Raw genomic sequence first — 16366 nt, 5'->3', positions numbered from 1 at the left:
TTAGATCATCATTACAGGAATTTTAGAGAAGGCAAACTTCATGCACTTATTTCCTCCATTCTTACTTACATATGTACCCTACTGCTGATGGAAAAATCTCAACCCTGTGGGCTTTCCCACAGTGATACCCACCTATGTGAATTCCCATAGATGCATGCTTCCATGACCCCAGGTTCTGTACCAAGTGTCTTGCATGAAAACCTGTACACTTTCCCTTCTGTACAATATGCAATCAGATAACTCCATCACTGACACAAAGGAGATTGCACCCTGACTGCTAAATGATCTAGAATGCTACAGCAAGGAGTTAGGACCATTGAGAATCCTCTGAGGCTAGCTGCACTCAAACCCTAAACCTGAGGGGGAAATGCTGCCTTTCCTTACATGCTCCATTTCTAATAAGAGTGACACTGATCCTGCAGTCCTCCTCTACGCCCAGTCAGCAGGTGCTAGAGAAGGCTCTGTACTTGGGCATAAGAAAGCCTTCATTTATAGCCCATGACCACACTCTGTTTCCTCACCTGTAATTGCACGGGTGCATGGGTGAGGAGCTGGGGTAGGGACGGTCCACAAAGTGATCAATGATAATCCCCATGATAGGTGGGGTCCTCTCAAACTGCCTGTAACACAACAAGCATATGGTGTTATTCATAAGCCTGGCTTCCCCTCTCTACTGCGTCCCCACTCATTCCCAAAGAGTCCCTTGTATCTGTTAATGGGGACCAGAGCATCGCCACCATTCAACCTTGCAACTCCAAGCATGAACCAGTGACATGATGTTCTGGAGTCTGGCTCAGGGCTACCCAAATACTCCCCCTCTGCAAGACCTGAGGATCCAGGAGGATGTTTAATGTGGGACTACCTAAACTGGAATGAGGAAATGTGAGGAAGAGATTTAAGGGCTCAGAAAATGAGATGGAAGATGCTTTTTGGGCTGACCACATTTCCTCACCTGGTTGAAATGAAGGCCAGGTTGATTCTGTAGGCACAAGACAGAGTGATGGTGCCCAATGGGGTACCCACTGTTCCAACACGGACTGTCTGGAAACCTAAAAGGGGTAGAAGAGTGGTTATCACTAGCTTCACTAGCTTCTTATGGTGGTCATGAAGGTTGATTATTTCTATTCCATACACCCAGTCTGGATTAGATCTTCCTAAACTCGGTTTCATTAATCCCTCCATTTTGAGCTCTGAACAAAAACAGGAAGGAAAAACAGCAGCAATATGTTGTCTTGTGGTATCTGTCTTACTGTCACCCTCACCTGCTTCACTGCCTGCAATTCCAGTCCTGGCCCCACACATAGCTTTGCTAATGCCCCTCTTTTGTGAATGGCATCACCTACTGCTATTCCAGTCCTAAGCCACACAGATGCACCTCAGTTCTACTATTTCAGTCCTGGACTGCTAGAGTAGAAGTGACCATCATCGTGAACATTGTCAAAGTTCTAAGGGTAGGCCTCCCTGGACAAGGGTTATGCCTTGAGTCAGTAGAGGGCTTCTCATGCTAGGGGTAAGGTTACCAAGGGCAGGGATCCATGGGCTATGGTTAAGCCTGTGGTCTTTAGGGATCCCTGGCCAGGGTTGCTAAGGGCCCAGCTTCCCAGGCTGGAGTTAGGGTTTCTAAGGGTTGGCCTCTCCAGACTAGGTTTAGACCTAGGTTCAGTGGAGCTCCCTGGGCTGGGATTAGGATTATTCAGGGTAGGCATGTCGGGGCTAGTTTTACGCCTGAGGTCAGTAAGGCACTCCAGGCTGGTGTTACTAAGGTAGTGGTCCCTGGGCTAGGGTGACCAGGTGTCCGGTTTTTGACCAGAGCACCGAGCAGAAAAGGGACCCTGGCGGCTCTGGTCAACACCACTGTTAAAAGTCTGGTCGGCGGTGCTACGGAGCTAAGGCAGGTTAGTCCCTATCTGTTCTGGCTGGCACCATGGCCAGCAGGTTTGGCTCCTTTGGGGGGGGTCGGGGGGGGGCCCACAGGGCTCCGCATGCTGCCCCCTGCCCTGGCTCTGCACTCTGCAGGTGAGAGCAGCGCGTGGAGCCTCCTAGCACCCCCCACCTAGGAGCCGGACCTGCTGGTTGTTTGCTGCTTCCAGGGCACGCACAGCATGGTGCCAGCATAGATGCGGGAAGTAGGGGTGTGGGTGCTGCTTCCTGCGCCTATGCCCTGCTCCTGGCCCTCCGTCCCCACAACCCCTCACCTCAGCACCTCCACTACTAAAAATGTTCAAGCACCACTGGGTGCCAGGACAGGCACGCAGCCTGCCTTAGCCCCCCACACTGCGCCACTGACCGGGAGCCACCCGAGGTAACCCTGCGCCCCAACCACCTGCCTTGAGCCTCTCCCCAAACCCAGAGCCCCCTCCCGCACCCTGATTCCCTCATGTCTGGCCCCACCCCAGAGCCCTCACCCCCTCCCACACCCTCAACCCCCTGCCCTAGCCCAGTGAAAGTGAGCGAGGGTGGGGGAGAGCGAGCCACCAAGGGAGGGGGAATGTAGTGAGCGGGGGGGCATGGCCCTGGGGAAGGGACAGGGCCTCAGGCAAGGGGCAGGGCTTGGGTGTTCAGTTTTGTGTGACTAGAAAGTTGGCAACCCTACCCTGGGCCTACCCTGGGCTATCACTAGGTTTGGGGCTTGTAGGGCTCCTCTGACCAGGGTTAGGATTACTAAGGGTAGGGCTCCATGGGCTAGAATTAGGCCCGTGGCCAGCAGGGATCCTCAAGGTAGGGATAGGGTTACTAAGGGTATGACTCTTCAGGCTAGAGTTATGCCTGCGGTCAGCAGGGCTTCCTGAGCTAGAGTTAGGATTGCCGAAGGTAGGGGTCTCCAGGCTAGGGTTAGGATTACTAAGGGTAGGCATCTCTGGACTACAGTCACGCTTGGATTTAGTGGGCCTTCTTGAGCTAGGGTTAGGGTTACTAAGGGTAGGCTTCCCCAGGCTAGGGTGACACCTGGGGTCAGTAGGGCTCTCTGGCCTAGGGTTAGATTATCAAAGATAGGGTTCCCAGGTTATCAATAGGCTTGGAACCAATAGGACTCCACTGACCAGGGTTAGGGTTATTAAGGGTAGACCTCTCTGGCCTACATTTAGGCCTGGGAACACTAGGGTTCTCCATTCTATGGTTAGAGTTACTAAGGACAAGTATCTATGGGCTAGGGTTATGCCTGGCATCAGTGGAGTCCCCAGGCTAGGGTTTGGGTTACTAAGGGTAGGGATTCCTGGGGCAGGATTAGTCCTGCAGCCAGTCGGGATCTTCAGGCTAGAGTTTGGGTTCTAAGGGGAGGCCTCTCCAGGCCAGGATTGTGCCCAGAGTCAGTAGGTCTCCCCTGACTAGGGTTAGGGTTACCAAAGATAGAAGTCTCTGGGTGAGGGTTAGGATTACTAAGGGTAGGCCTCTCTGGGACAGGTTTAGGCTTGGGGTCAGTAGAGCTTCCCAGGCGAGGGGAGGGATCCCTGGTCTAAGTTTAGACCTTTAGTTAACAGGACTCCTTGGACTATGGTTAGGGTTAGGTAGTGCTCCCAGGGCTAGGGTTAGAGTTACCAAGGGTAGCCCTCTCTAGGCTAGGTTTAGTTCTAGAACCAGGAGGGCTCCCTGGACTAGCATTAGAGCTACTAAGGGTAGTGATCCCCAGGCTAGGGTTAGTCCTGGGGCCAGTAGAGATCCTCAAGCTAAGGTTAGGGTTACTAAGAGTAGACCTCCCTGTGCTAGCGTAGTGGAGCAGCAGGGCTCCCTGGGCTTCGTTGGCGGTTACCAAGGTTTGGGGGTTACCAAGGTTAGGGGTCCCCAGGCTATGGGTAGGCCTAGGGCTGGTATGGCTTCCCCATACAGGGTTATGGTTACTAAAGGTAAGGATCCCTGGGCTAGGAGGAGTCCTGTGGCCAGTAAGAATCCTCAAGCCAGGGTTCAGGTTACAAAGGGTAGGCCTGAAACATAGGGTTATGCCTAGTCAATAGGTCTCTCCAGACTAGGGCTAAGGTTCCTAAGGGTAGGCCTCTCTGAGCTAGGTTTACAGCCTAGGATTAGCATTACTCACAGTAGGGATCCATGGGCTAGTAGGGATTCTCAAGCTAAGGTTAGTGTTAATAAGGCATAGCTGTCATTTTGTAACATCCATTACAGATAAAGCAGAACAGAAATTACTTGCGAACTGCAGGCCTGGTCTCCTTATAACACTAGGATACTATTACAACACCTGACAATTTGGGAGAGAGCCATCAGCTAGTTTATGTCCATTGCACAACCATACCTTCTCCCAAGCCGCTCAGCTGCACTTCCCCAAAGTATATCCTACGAGGGAAAGAAGAGAGAGAGTACATCAGACACAATCTATCCGGAGGCATAAAACTAAATATATTTATACTCCTTATTAAAACCATAAGGAGTGGAAGGATCAGAGCCATCTTTCCTCTTTAGAAAGTACATTCCACATGGCAAATCGTGCTAGGACTGGCTAGAAAGCCTGCTCCCAAAGAGTCTGCCAGCCAAATGGCTAATTCCATCCCATCAGAGGAACACATACAGTATTGTCTGAGGAAGGAGAAGGAAAAGGAAAAGACAGCAGAAGCATCTGTTGTAAGCTGGGATAGGATCTGATCAGAAAGGAAAGAACAGATACTTAGACATATCAGAACCCACTTCCTATTAAAAACATGATTTCTTTTTTAAAAAACCCTACCAACTGGCTCAGTGACCAGTCTACAGATCCATGCAAGAGTGAGACTCAGAACTGACTTGGGATTCCAGGCATGGGGAGCTGCCTATTCCGAGTCCTAGTATTGGTGCTTATCTTACTACATACAGGACACTAACTTGATGTGATGGGGTGTTCACACCACACAAACCCTAAGGTAGCCCTAAAGGGACCAATTAACCTTACTGGCTGCACCTGGGGGAGAGTCAGGCTTGACTGATAAGCACTTGTGAAGGAAGTCACACAAATGACAACTGTGTAGAAGGAACAGAACCTAAATGCAACAATTGTGAGGGAAAGCACAGTGCAGAATATAAAAGATGTTCAGTAGCAGAACAAGTTAGAGAAATACAAAATATTTAAATAATTTTAAAAGTATCATCTGCGGAGGCTACAAAAAGATACCCAAATGCAGAAAATAGAAAAAGAAAAATACTCAAGTGAAAGAAAAGATATACAGGTGCAGCAGAACACATCTCTAGTCAGGAAAGAGAATGAGCCCTGGTCTACACTAGTAGTTGAGGTCGAGTTTAGCAGCATTAAATCGATTTAACCCTGCACCCGTCCACACGATGAAGCCCTTTTTTTCTACTTAAAGGGCTCTTAAAATCGATTTCTCTACTCCATCCCCAACAAGGGGATTAGCGCTGAAATCGGCCTTGCCGGGTTGAATTTGGGGTAGCGTGGATGCAATTCGACGGTATTGGCCTCCGGGAGCTATCCCAGAGTGCTCCATTGTGACTGCTCTGGACAGCGCTCTCAACTCAGATGCACTGGCCAGCTAGACAGGAAAAGGCCCGCGAACTTTTGAATCTCATTTCCTGTTTGACCAGCGTGGCAAGCTGCAGGTGAGTGCAGAGCTCATCAGCAGAGGTGACCATGCAGAGCTCATCAGCAGAGGTGACCATGATGGAGTCCCAGAATCGCAAAAGAGCTCCAGCATGGACCGAACGAGAGGTATGGGATCTGATCGCTGCACGGAGAGAGGAATCTGTGCTATCAGAACCCTGTTCCAGTTTTCGAAATGCCAAAACATTTGTCAAAAATATCCCAGGGCATGAAGGACAGAGGCCATAACAGGGACCCAAAGCAGTGCCGCGTGAAACTTAAGGAGCTGAGGCAAGCCTACCAGAAAACCAGAGAGGCAAATGGCCGCTCCGGGTCACAGCCTAAAGCATGCCGCTTCTATGATGAGCTGCATGTCATTTTAGGAGGTTCAGCCACCACTACCCCAACCGTGTGCTTTGACTCCTTCAATGGAGAGGGAGGCAACATGGAAGCAGGTTTTGGGGATGAGGAAGAGGATGATGATGATGAGGTTGTAGATAGCTCACAGAAAGCAAGCAGAGAAACCGGTTTTCCCGACAGCCAGGAACTGTTTCTCACCCTGGACCTAGAGCCAGTACCCCCCCGAATCCACCCACTCCTGGACCCACCAGGTGGAGAAGGGACCTCTGGTGAGTGTACTTTTTTAAATAGTATACATGGTTTAAAAGCAAGCGTGTTTAATGATTATTTGCCCTGGCATTCGCGGCCAGTACAGCTACTGGAAAAGTCTGTTAACGTATCTGGGGATGGAGCGGAAATCCTCCAGGGACATCTCCATAAAGCTCTCCTGGATGTACTCCCAAAGCCTTTGCAAAAGGTTTCTGGGGAGGGCAGCCTTATTCCTTCCACCATGGTAGGACACTTTACCACGCCAGTCCAGCAGCACGTGGTCGGGAATCATTGCAGAACAAAGCACTGCAGCATATGTTTGCTGGTGTTCAAACAACATCCGTTCTTTCTCTCTGTTATCCTCAGCAGAGTGATATCATTCATGGTCACCTGGTTGAAATAGGGTGCTTTTCTTAAGGGGACATTCAGAGGTACCCGTTCCTGCTGGACTGTTTGCCTGTGGTTGAACAAAATGTTCCCCGCTGTTAGCCACGCGGTGGGGGGAGGCAAAATGCGACCTTGGAACGAAAGCACATGTGCTATGTTAACAGCAAGGTTTACCGTGAAAGAGTGTACCCATTGCTCTATAAAATGTGTCTTTAACTATCACTGTCCCTTTTTTTCTCTCCACCAGCTGCATGCATGTGTTTCAAGGATCACAGGATCTTCTCCTTCCCAGAGGCTAGCGAAGATTAGAAGGCCAAAAAAAAAAAAAAAAACCACACTCGCGATGAAATGTTCTCTGACCTCATGCTGTCCTCCCACACTGACAGAGCACAGACGAATGCGTGGAGGCAGACAATGTCAGAGTGCAGGAAAGCACAAAATGAACGCGAGGAGAGGTGGCAGCTGAAGAGAGTAGTGGCGGGCTGAAGAGGAGAGGTGGCGGCAGCATGATGAGAGGAGGCAGGATTCAATGCTGAGACTGCTAGAGGATCAAACTAATATGCTCCAGCATATGGTTGAGCTGCAGGAAAGGCAGCAGGAGCACAGACCGCCACTACAGCCCCTGTGTAACCAACCGCCCTCCTCCCCAAGTTCCATACCTCCTCACCCAGACGCCCAAGAATGCGGTGGGGGGGCCTTCAGCCACCCAGCTACTCCACCCCAGAGGATTGCCCAAGCAACAGAAGGCTGGCATTCAATAAGTTTTAAAGTGCTGTGTGGCCTTGTCCTTCCCTCCTCCACCACCCCACCCAGTGCTTCCCTCCTCCACCACCCCTCCCAGGCTACCTTGTCAGTTATCCCCCTATTTGTGTGATGAATTAATACAGAATGCATGAATGTGAAGCTTACAGGGAAATAGAGTGAACTAAGGTGGGGAGGGGTTTATCAAGGAGAAACAAACAGAACTTTCACACTGTAGCCTGGCCAGTCATGAAACTGGTTTCAAAGCTTCTCTGACGCGCACCACACCCTCCTGTGCTCTTCTAAACGCCATGGTGTCTGGCTGCATGTAACCAGTGGCCAGGCGATTTGCCTCAACCTCCCACCCCGCCATAAACATCTCCCCCTTACTCTCACAGAGATTGTGGAGCGCACAGCAAGCAGTAATAACAGTGGGAATATTGGTTTTGCTGAGGTCTAACCGAGTCAGTAAACTGCGCCAGCGTGCTTTTAAACATCCAAATGCACATTCTACCACCATTCCGCACTTGTTCAGCCTGTAGTTGAACAGCTCTTGACTACTGTCCAGGCTGCCTGTGTGTGGCTTCATGAGCCATGGCATTAAGGGGTAGGCTGGGTCCCCAAGGATAACTCTAGGCATTTCAACATCCCCAACGGTTATTTTCTGGTCTAGGAAGAAAGTCCCTTCCTGCAGCTTTTGAAACAGACCAGCGTTCCTGAAGATGCGCGCGTCATGTACCTTTCCCGGCCATCCCACGTTGATGTTGGTGAAACGTCCCTTGTGATCCACCAGTGCTTGTAGCACTACTGAAAAGTACCCCTTGCGGTTTATGTACTTGCCGGCTTGGTGCTCCGGTGCCAAGATAGGGATATGGGTTCCGTCTATGGCCCCACCACAGTTAGGGAATCCCATTGCAGCAAAGCCATCCACTATGACCTGCACATTTCCCAGGGTCACTACCCTTGATATCAGCAGATCTTTGATTGCATTGGCTACTTGCATCACAGCAGCCCCCACAGTAGATTTGCCCACTCCAAATTGATTCCCAACTGACCAGTAGCTGTCTGGCATTGCAAGCTTCCACAGGGCTATTGCCACTCGCTTCTCAACTGTGAGGGCTGCTCTCATCTTGGTATTCATGCGCTTCAGGGCAGGGGAAAGCAAGTCAAAGTTCCATGAAAGTGCCCTTACGCATGCAAAAGTTTCGCAGCCACTGGGAATGGTCCCAGCCCTGCAACATTGTGCGGTCCCACCAGTCTGTGCTTGTTTCCCGGGCCCAGAATCAGCACTCCACGGCATGAACCTGCCCCATTAGCACCATGATGCCCACATTGCCAGGGCCCATGCTTTCAAGAGAAGTCTGTGTCCATGTCCTCATCACATCGCTTTGGCAGGTTCTGGTGCTGCATATACTGCTGGATAATGCTGGACAATGTTTTCGCCCCATTAGGCATTGGCATCTCAACCCAGAATTCCAATGGGCGGTGGAGACTGTGGGAACTGTGGGATAGCTACCCACAAGTGCAACGCTCCGGAAGTCGAGGCTAGCCTCAGTACTGTGGAAGCACTCCGTCGAGTTAATGCACTTAGAGCATTTTGTGTGGGGACACACACAATCGACTATATAAAAACGGTTTCTAAAAAACCGACTTCTATAAATTCGACCTAATTTCGTAGTGTAGACATACCTTCAGAGAGTTATGGGAGATGGTGTATTGCTTGTAGGTAAAGGGAAGTTTATAACATTAATTACAGAAGTAATTAACTGCATCTTGCTGATGGGTGGGGGAGGAAAGCTGAAAAGATTAAAGTCATAGCAAAAGCAGTAGAAAAATATCTAGAGATAGATAAACAACCTCTTGATTGACTGCATTCATGTGATTTTTAAATGAAGGCAATAATACAACCTAAACAACCTGGTTTTAATGATCCTTAGTTGGAATGCACATGGACAAGAATTTAAGAAAGCCATCTTTGAAATGGGAAAAAAGCCTGATGTAACATGTGTGCAAGAAATATGGGTAATAAGCAAGCTTATGTTCAATTTACCAGGATATGATATACTCTGGAGGGATCAAGAGGCTATAAAAGAGGGACTTAATTACATTAAAACGGATATGCAGAAACTAAGGTTTGAATATAATGCTACTGAGATTCCCATGCAGAACAGAAACCATTAAATACAGATTTATAGTGTTTATACAGTAGAACCTCAAAAATATGAGCACCAGAGTTACAGACTGACTGGTCAACCGGACACCATGTGAAACCGGAAGTAACCAATCATGTAGCAGCAGAGGATTTAAAAACAAAAACAAAAAAAAAGCCAAGTACTGTATTGTGCCTGTATTGCATCTTAAAGATAAGCACATCTGGGCTACTGGTCCCCACCCTACCCACGGGAGACAGCAGAGCAGGAGCATTGCTGGGGTCTGCGCAGCTCTCTCTCAAACCCCCAATGGGACGAGGTGCAAACTCATGCCAGGGCTGACTAGGTTGCTCAGCTGCTGCTGAGTCCTGGCTTTGAGTGTCAGCTGCTGGATCTGGAGCCTGAACGGCACTTTGTTCAGAGTTACAAACATTTCAGTTACGAACAAACTCCATTCCCAAGGTATCCATAACTCTGAGTTTCTACTGTAATCCAAATAAACTATTTTAGAATTAGAAAAAACAGTTATAATTTGCAGAGACTTTGATAGTCATACCAAGCTATGCGGAGATAAGAAAATTGATCTAAATGGTAAATGCTTAGACCAATTTGATATGCATAACCTGGTAATATTGAATATAGGAACACCTACTAAATTTAATTTAATGGATGGATCTTTTTCAGTTTTGGATTTGGGAACCACAGCAAATAATACATAGTAAATGCAACTAGGAAATTCATAAAGATGACAGAATAGGAAGTGATCACTTCCCTATGCTGATTGAGTACCAAAGCCAAGGAAATGTAGAAAAACACAGAGCTCCAAGCTGAAATTTTCAAAAAGCTAATTGGGGCCTTTTAAAGATATAAACGTGATGAATATTTATGTAGTAACTGTGCAAGTGACAACTTGGGAAAATTCTATAACATAATAAAAGCAATTACAGCAGCAACTAATCTGGCCATCTACAAAACATGAAATTGCCTACAACTCAGAAATCCCATTCCCTGGTATAATGAAGATTGCAAATTAGCAATCAAGGAAAGAAATAAGGCAGACAAGCAAGCAAAACACACAATGAACAGTAAAGACTTAATGAATTATAAAAGATGTAAGGTAGTAGCGCAAAGGATTATCAAAAAGACAAAAAATTGGAAAAATTTCTATAGGAAATAATACAAAGATTCTCAGCTTTCAGAAATATATAAGCAAATTGAGTGCATGGAATTCGAAGTAAAAGTAAACCTATACCTATACCTGATCTTATTGGAAACAATGATATTGAGGTCTCCAACTTAGGAAAGACAGCCATTTTAGCAAAAGACTTCCAAAAGGTCAGTAGTGATATGAATTAAAGCAATGAGTTTTGTGAGAAGAAAATAATGTATTAAGAAAAACGGTGACCAATTAAATGGCCGGAGAGAATATACTAATTGTGTGCAGGAGCTTATTGCAGCCATTAGAAAAAGGAAAACTACAGCTCCAGGTAAAGATAATATACATAATGAAATGCTCCAGTACTGGTCAGAAGGGAGTTTAAAGATTCTATTGTGGTTATAGAATGATATATGGGAAAAAGGACTGGGGCCAATAGCATGGAAACAAACATTGGTAATACCAGTTAAGAAACCAGGCAAGGATCATACAAAACCTGATCCTTATGGGCCTACTGCCCTCATACCATGTGTGGGAAAAATCAAGGAAAAAAAAAAAAAAAAAAAAAGATAAATGTAAGGCTTGTGGAATACTTGGACAAAATATTTATAAACTAAGTATTATAACTGAGATACAAAGTGGTTTCAGCAAAGGAAGATGTACAACTGATCATATAGTGAGACTAGAACTGGAGGTACAAAAAAGCATAAGGACTAAGAACTCTATGGACATCGAAAGAACTAAGAACTTCCTGGACATCGAAAAAGCATATGATATGCTATGAAGGGAAGGCCTCCTATATAAAAATAACCAAAATTGGAATTAACAAAAGAGGACATGTTGGTGCATAAAGCACTTTTTAAGGGACAGAACTACACAAGTCAAAGTGGGAACAGCTTTAACCAAAACCTACAAGCTTACAAATGGAACTCCACAAGGAGTATTGTTAGCCCTTCTTTTTTTCCATTACGATAAGTGACCTCCTGGAAAGTGTGCAGATGGGAATAAGTATTTCCCTTTTCCACAGACGACTGTGCTATACGAACTAAGCATAAAAGACTTGAAATAGCTGTGGAAAAGAAAAATGAGGCACTCCAGAGAATTTCCAAGTGCAGAAATTATTGGAGATTTAAATTCTCACGTGCAAAAACTAAGGAAATGTTTTTAACCTGGAAGAAAATTAAGGAAGACTGGGACTTATTTCTTTATGGTGAAAAAATTCAGAACAAAAGTTTGTTCCTAGGAATAGTGCTTGATAAAAAGTTAACTTGGAAAGGTCACATAGATAACACCATACGAAAATGTACAAGTAGGATGAAATTACTTAAAGACGTAGCTGGAAACAAATGGGGTGCAGATAAGAAGGTATTGATAATGTATAGTGAAGCATTGATAAGACCAGTTTTAGACAATGGATGCCAAGCTTTTGGTTCAGCCTCAAAAACAACTCTTAGACACCTGGAACTGCTCCAGGCCCAAGCTCTGCGACTGGCATGTGGTGCAGTGTTTACCTCAGTAATGTGTGCCGCAACTAGCCACCGAAGAGGGACCTATCAATCCAAGGATGAAACTATTAGATCTAACCTTTTGAGCAAAGGTAAAAGGGAATCATGAAAACAGAAGTATGAGGATTGCCGGGAGCCAAGTAGACAAAATGATATGGATTGCCACACATTTCCTCATACTAATCAGAGTAAAAATGGGAAAAGGAGATATGTAAAAAAGAAATATTGAGAGAACTAGAATTTTTTAATCATGGGAAATCAAATTACAGCTGCAGTTATTCCCCATTTGTGGATTTGGAATTGTATGTAAAAAACCAAACCAAGAGAAGAAAAAACTTGACACGTTAGGACTAATCAAATTTCTGAATTTATTTAGAAAAAATGAGGCCAGCTTTGCCAAATCTATGCAGACAGATCAAAAGATGACAGCATGGGTAGAGTGGAAACAGCCTTCTGTGCTCCCAGTCTTGGAATCCACAAATCTAAAATGCCATCAAATTATGGGACCATTCTGAAAGCTAAACTAATGGGCATAATGTTGGCACTGAGCTGGGTAGGAGATGCGTGACCAGCTACAGCTGCAATTTTATCTGATTCCTTGTCAGGCATTATGACAATCAGAACAGGGACTTTGGAAAGTAGAAATGACAAGTGAAATAACGTTTCTAACTATGGAAACAATGCAAGCAGGTGTCTGTGTAACAATAGCATGGATTCTTATGCACATCAGAATACCTGGAAATCAGATGGCTGACAAAAGGATATGAGATGGCTGACAAAAATACCATGTGGAGGTGGATATTAAGATACCCTTAAGTAGAGGAGAATTTAAAAGTGTGATCATGAAGAAGCTTGCAAAGGAATGGCAAAAACTATGGGTCAAGAAAACAAAGGGACAAAGGTTTTATGACATACTCAAAAAATCGAAGATAATACTATATGCCACAATTATCATAACGTGAAGTAGTCATTTTTAGAGAGTGTTAGCAGGTCACCTGTGTGTTAAATAATAAGTTAACCTGATTAAAAAGACAAAGATGGGCTGAATAATATGCACAAAACCAAAGAAAGATGTTCTATGGCATTCTGAGCAATAGTCTACAGAAAGTAAGTTTCTTCATAAAAAATGTAGCTGCCTTGGAATCAAAAAAATTTCCCTAAACGGAAATGGAATGATTGGGTGGGGAGGGAGGGATAAAAAAAAATGGCTAAAATGAATGGAGAAAGTGGCGGTCATAGCCTTGTAGGATGACGCTGCTGTGCCCCCCAAAAAACCAAAAACAAACAAAAAAAACCTATGACAAAGAAGGGGGTTGCAGGGAGAGAGTCTTTCAGTTGTTCTCTGGGCATAGAGAAGTGGGTAGGAGGAAACCTATGGGGAAAAAAAAGCCCTGGGATCCCATCCTGTCCCTGATGGAAGGGATTTACTCACAGGAGTTGTAGGCAAAAAAGCCTGTGGAAGGTAGAGTAGGAAGAAGCCCAGGGAAAGAGCAGTGAGGGTTGAGGCTGCGTAGACCTTGGCTGCTGATTATAGGGTCCTTGGGCTGAAACCTAGAGTAGCAGGCAGGCCCAAGTTCCCCTACCAGCCACTGGGAAGTGGCACAGGACTGGTGAAGGTGGCATCTGGACAGTTGGTCCAGCGAGATACTGATACACCAGAAGGGAAAAAACTATATAGTGATCTGGCCAGATGGCTGAGTCATGAAGAGAGAGCACCCTGAGTGCTGGAGAGTGAAAAGGACCGCAGGGCGAGCAAGTGGCAGAAGAGGGCAATAGACCAGACTAGAGTTTATCCCCAGACCCAGCCACAATGAGGCAACCTCAGTGGTGAGTGAATCCTGTTACACTCTGTTACCTGCACATTAAAGAAACAAGCAATGTGGGCAAGAACAGAGAAAAGATGAGAATTTTGTTAAACCTCACAACTTCTGTGCCAATCATGGTAACAAACCTGTGACTTTGCAGTAGCTTCAACTCACCACCCCAATGCTCTATACAACCACTTCCTGAGGTCAAAAAGAATGGGATTAGGCCAGCAACCATCCTACCTCAAGCTGTGAGCCCATCAAATCTCACAAGCTAAGTAGGGCTAAGCCTGATTAGTATTTGGGTAGGAGACCTACAGGAAAATCCTAGGAGTTGTGGGAAGTGGCAGTGAGGATTTAAGAAGTGACCTTCTTCCAGAACTAGCTTTTTAAACTGTGTTCTGTATGAATGTACTTGAGTGTCCAATTTGTGCATGCATTTATTGTTATTCTATATACGTCTTTGGTAATTGTTTGCCAAAATGACCAGTTATGCAATTAACTATTCAACTGCATGTACAATTATTGTGTGCATAAGTCACACATACAATTACACACATTTTTAAATCTGTTCTCCAGCATCCCAGGGTGGGTTGGCGAGCTGCAGCTGGAGGCGCTGTGCTACAGATCAGATATAACACTGAAGTCCTGATCATGAGGGATCTATATCTTTCTTTTGGCAATTTTTGCATGAGTTTCAGATATTGGCTTTGGTTTTCTAGCCAAATTCCAATTGAGTAGCTGGATTTTGTGTGCCTAAAAGTCTCCTACTGTTTCAGTTCAGACACAGAATATCAGTCTACATTACCTGTACAGTATTACGTATTCATGGCCCTGTTTCCTTGAAAGTCTGTAGGCTGGAGTCACCCTGGTTATAGCAAGCAAGGACTTCAGCAGCAGAGACAGCCTATTGTACACAGTGTAGGAAACTTTGATTTCTTTGTCACACCTAGAGAGCACATAGAAGCAGTTAGACCAATGTTTCCAGCCAAGCAATGCAAATTTACACCAAAAGGGAGTTGGGCCAGTAATCTAATACTTGCTTTAGAGTGAAAGACAGACCTGAAATAAAGCATCAGGATGGTAATCTGTATCTGGGTTAGCAGGCCAAGACTCCTATTCCAGTCCAGGACAAACAGTAAATAGTGATTCTGTAGAACTCACTGCTGCAGAAGGCATAGGGCCTTGTACTAGAGAGGGGTAACTTTAGCATAATTAACATTTGTAGTTCCTGGGTAATTGAATTTCATGCTTGACAGCACACACAGATTGCCACAAGGGACCAAGAAAGAATTAATTTCTAATCCTTTTCTCTGACAAACAGTAAGCAGCAGGAGAGGGGCATTGTGCACGAGAGAGGGGCTTGTCTCTGAAACATCATGAGTGGTATGTCTGACTTGAAAGACCAATGATCTAATATGGCAAATCTTACATTCCCTTGTTACTTCTCAGTTTTGGAGAGGGTGGGAGAAACAAAGGATACAAAAAGCAAAAGCTATGAAAAAGCAGATGACAGTGTTTCCCTTTAACTTAACTGATGGAAAGTACAAAAGCAGGACTTAATGCCAACTTTGCCTCCAAATTCCTTTACACACAGATCTTGAGAATCAGTGTCAGGTATATAATATTGGGATCCTGAAGGGCTTATTACAACTCTCGCTGCACTTGAGAAGAGAATATTTTGTTTTTTCTCCTTCTCCATGGTCTCTCCATTCCCACTAGGCTGCTGCTCATTGTGATGTACATGTCAGGGTGCATGCCAGACAGCACAGGACATTGCAGCAGAGCATGACAGCTCCAATTGCTGGTTAAAGGCCCCTCATATGAACCTCTCTGGAACACCTTCTGATCTGCCCTTGGCAACATCTTGGAATGCTGTTAAGCTCTTCCCCATAGCTTTTCCAGTTTCAGGTGAGGTCCCCTGTGTGCTCAATCATTCAGCCAGCCAGGAAAAACTTGCTTATTTGATTAAGCAAAACAAAAAAATCGAGGAACACACACTTACTTTTCATTCATTTCTAGACACCAGATTTCCAGCTCCATGGAATCTCCCTGCATCAGAGAAAGGATCAGGAACATAGCTCATTTAAAACAAACAAGCTCTTTCACATCTCATTAAGAACCAGTTACAGCAATGTAGCTCTAAGGCAGTGGTTCTCAACCTGTGGCCCAATCAGCACAGAGCTGCGGCCCATGTAACATCCTCAGGGCCATACAAGTAGTATTGGATGTGGCCCACAACGGTAAATAGGTTTAGAACCGTTGTTCTAAGGGAATGTATTTTTCCTGACTCTTGATTCTTTGTAAACAGATGGTCATTATTTCCTCATTATATGCATGTGCTAACAAGGGCAGGACCCAAAGATATCCTACTGTGGGACAAGGGAGCCCCATAAAAAGTAGGATGGAGGCTGTACTCAGGACATGCTTACATCAGAATGGCTTAGCTCCCAAGGTGAGCTAATAAGCTGATTTTGCAGCTCTCCCACTAAGCGTTT

General features: G+C 45.6%; 1 protein-coding gene across 7 annotated transcripts in view; it reads right to left on the bottom strand.

Annotated features, from left to right (window-relative positions):
* The window catches only part of ATG13 (autophagy related 13), a 49298-nt gene that overhangs the window by 16782 nt on the left and 16150 nt on the right, over window positions 1-16366 (bottom strand). For 4 of the 7 annotated variants that reach the window (XM_074955371.1, XM_074955372.1, XM_074955373.1 and 1 more), the window contains 5 exons: window positions 15874-15920; window positions 14677-14817; window positions 4244-4284; window positions 953-1049; window positions 522-620 (listed from right to left, as the gene is read on the bottom strand). In XM_074955371.1, the coding sequence (XP_074811472.1) occupies window positions 522-620; window positions 953-1049; window positions 4244-4284; window positions 14677-14817; window positions 15874-15920 (425 nt within the window). The remainder of the gene's footprint in view (window positions 1-521; window positions 621-952; window positions 1050-4243; window positions 4285-14676; window positions 14818-15873; window positions 15921-16366) is intronic. The other 3 variants (XM_074955374.1, XM_074955375.1, XM_074955377.1) reach the window with 1 other exon arrangement.

The sequence above is a fragment of the Natator depressus genome, chromosome 6 (genome assembly GCF_965152275.1).
Source record: "Natator depressus isolate rNatDep1 chromosome 6, rNatDep2.hap1, whole genome shotgun sequence".
NCBI lineage: Eukaryota > Metazoa > Chordata > Testudines > Cheloniidae > Natator > Natator depressus.
The sequence above is the reverse complement of the archived record's forward strand: the minus strand, read 5'-3'. Positions and strand labels throughout refer to the sequence as shown.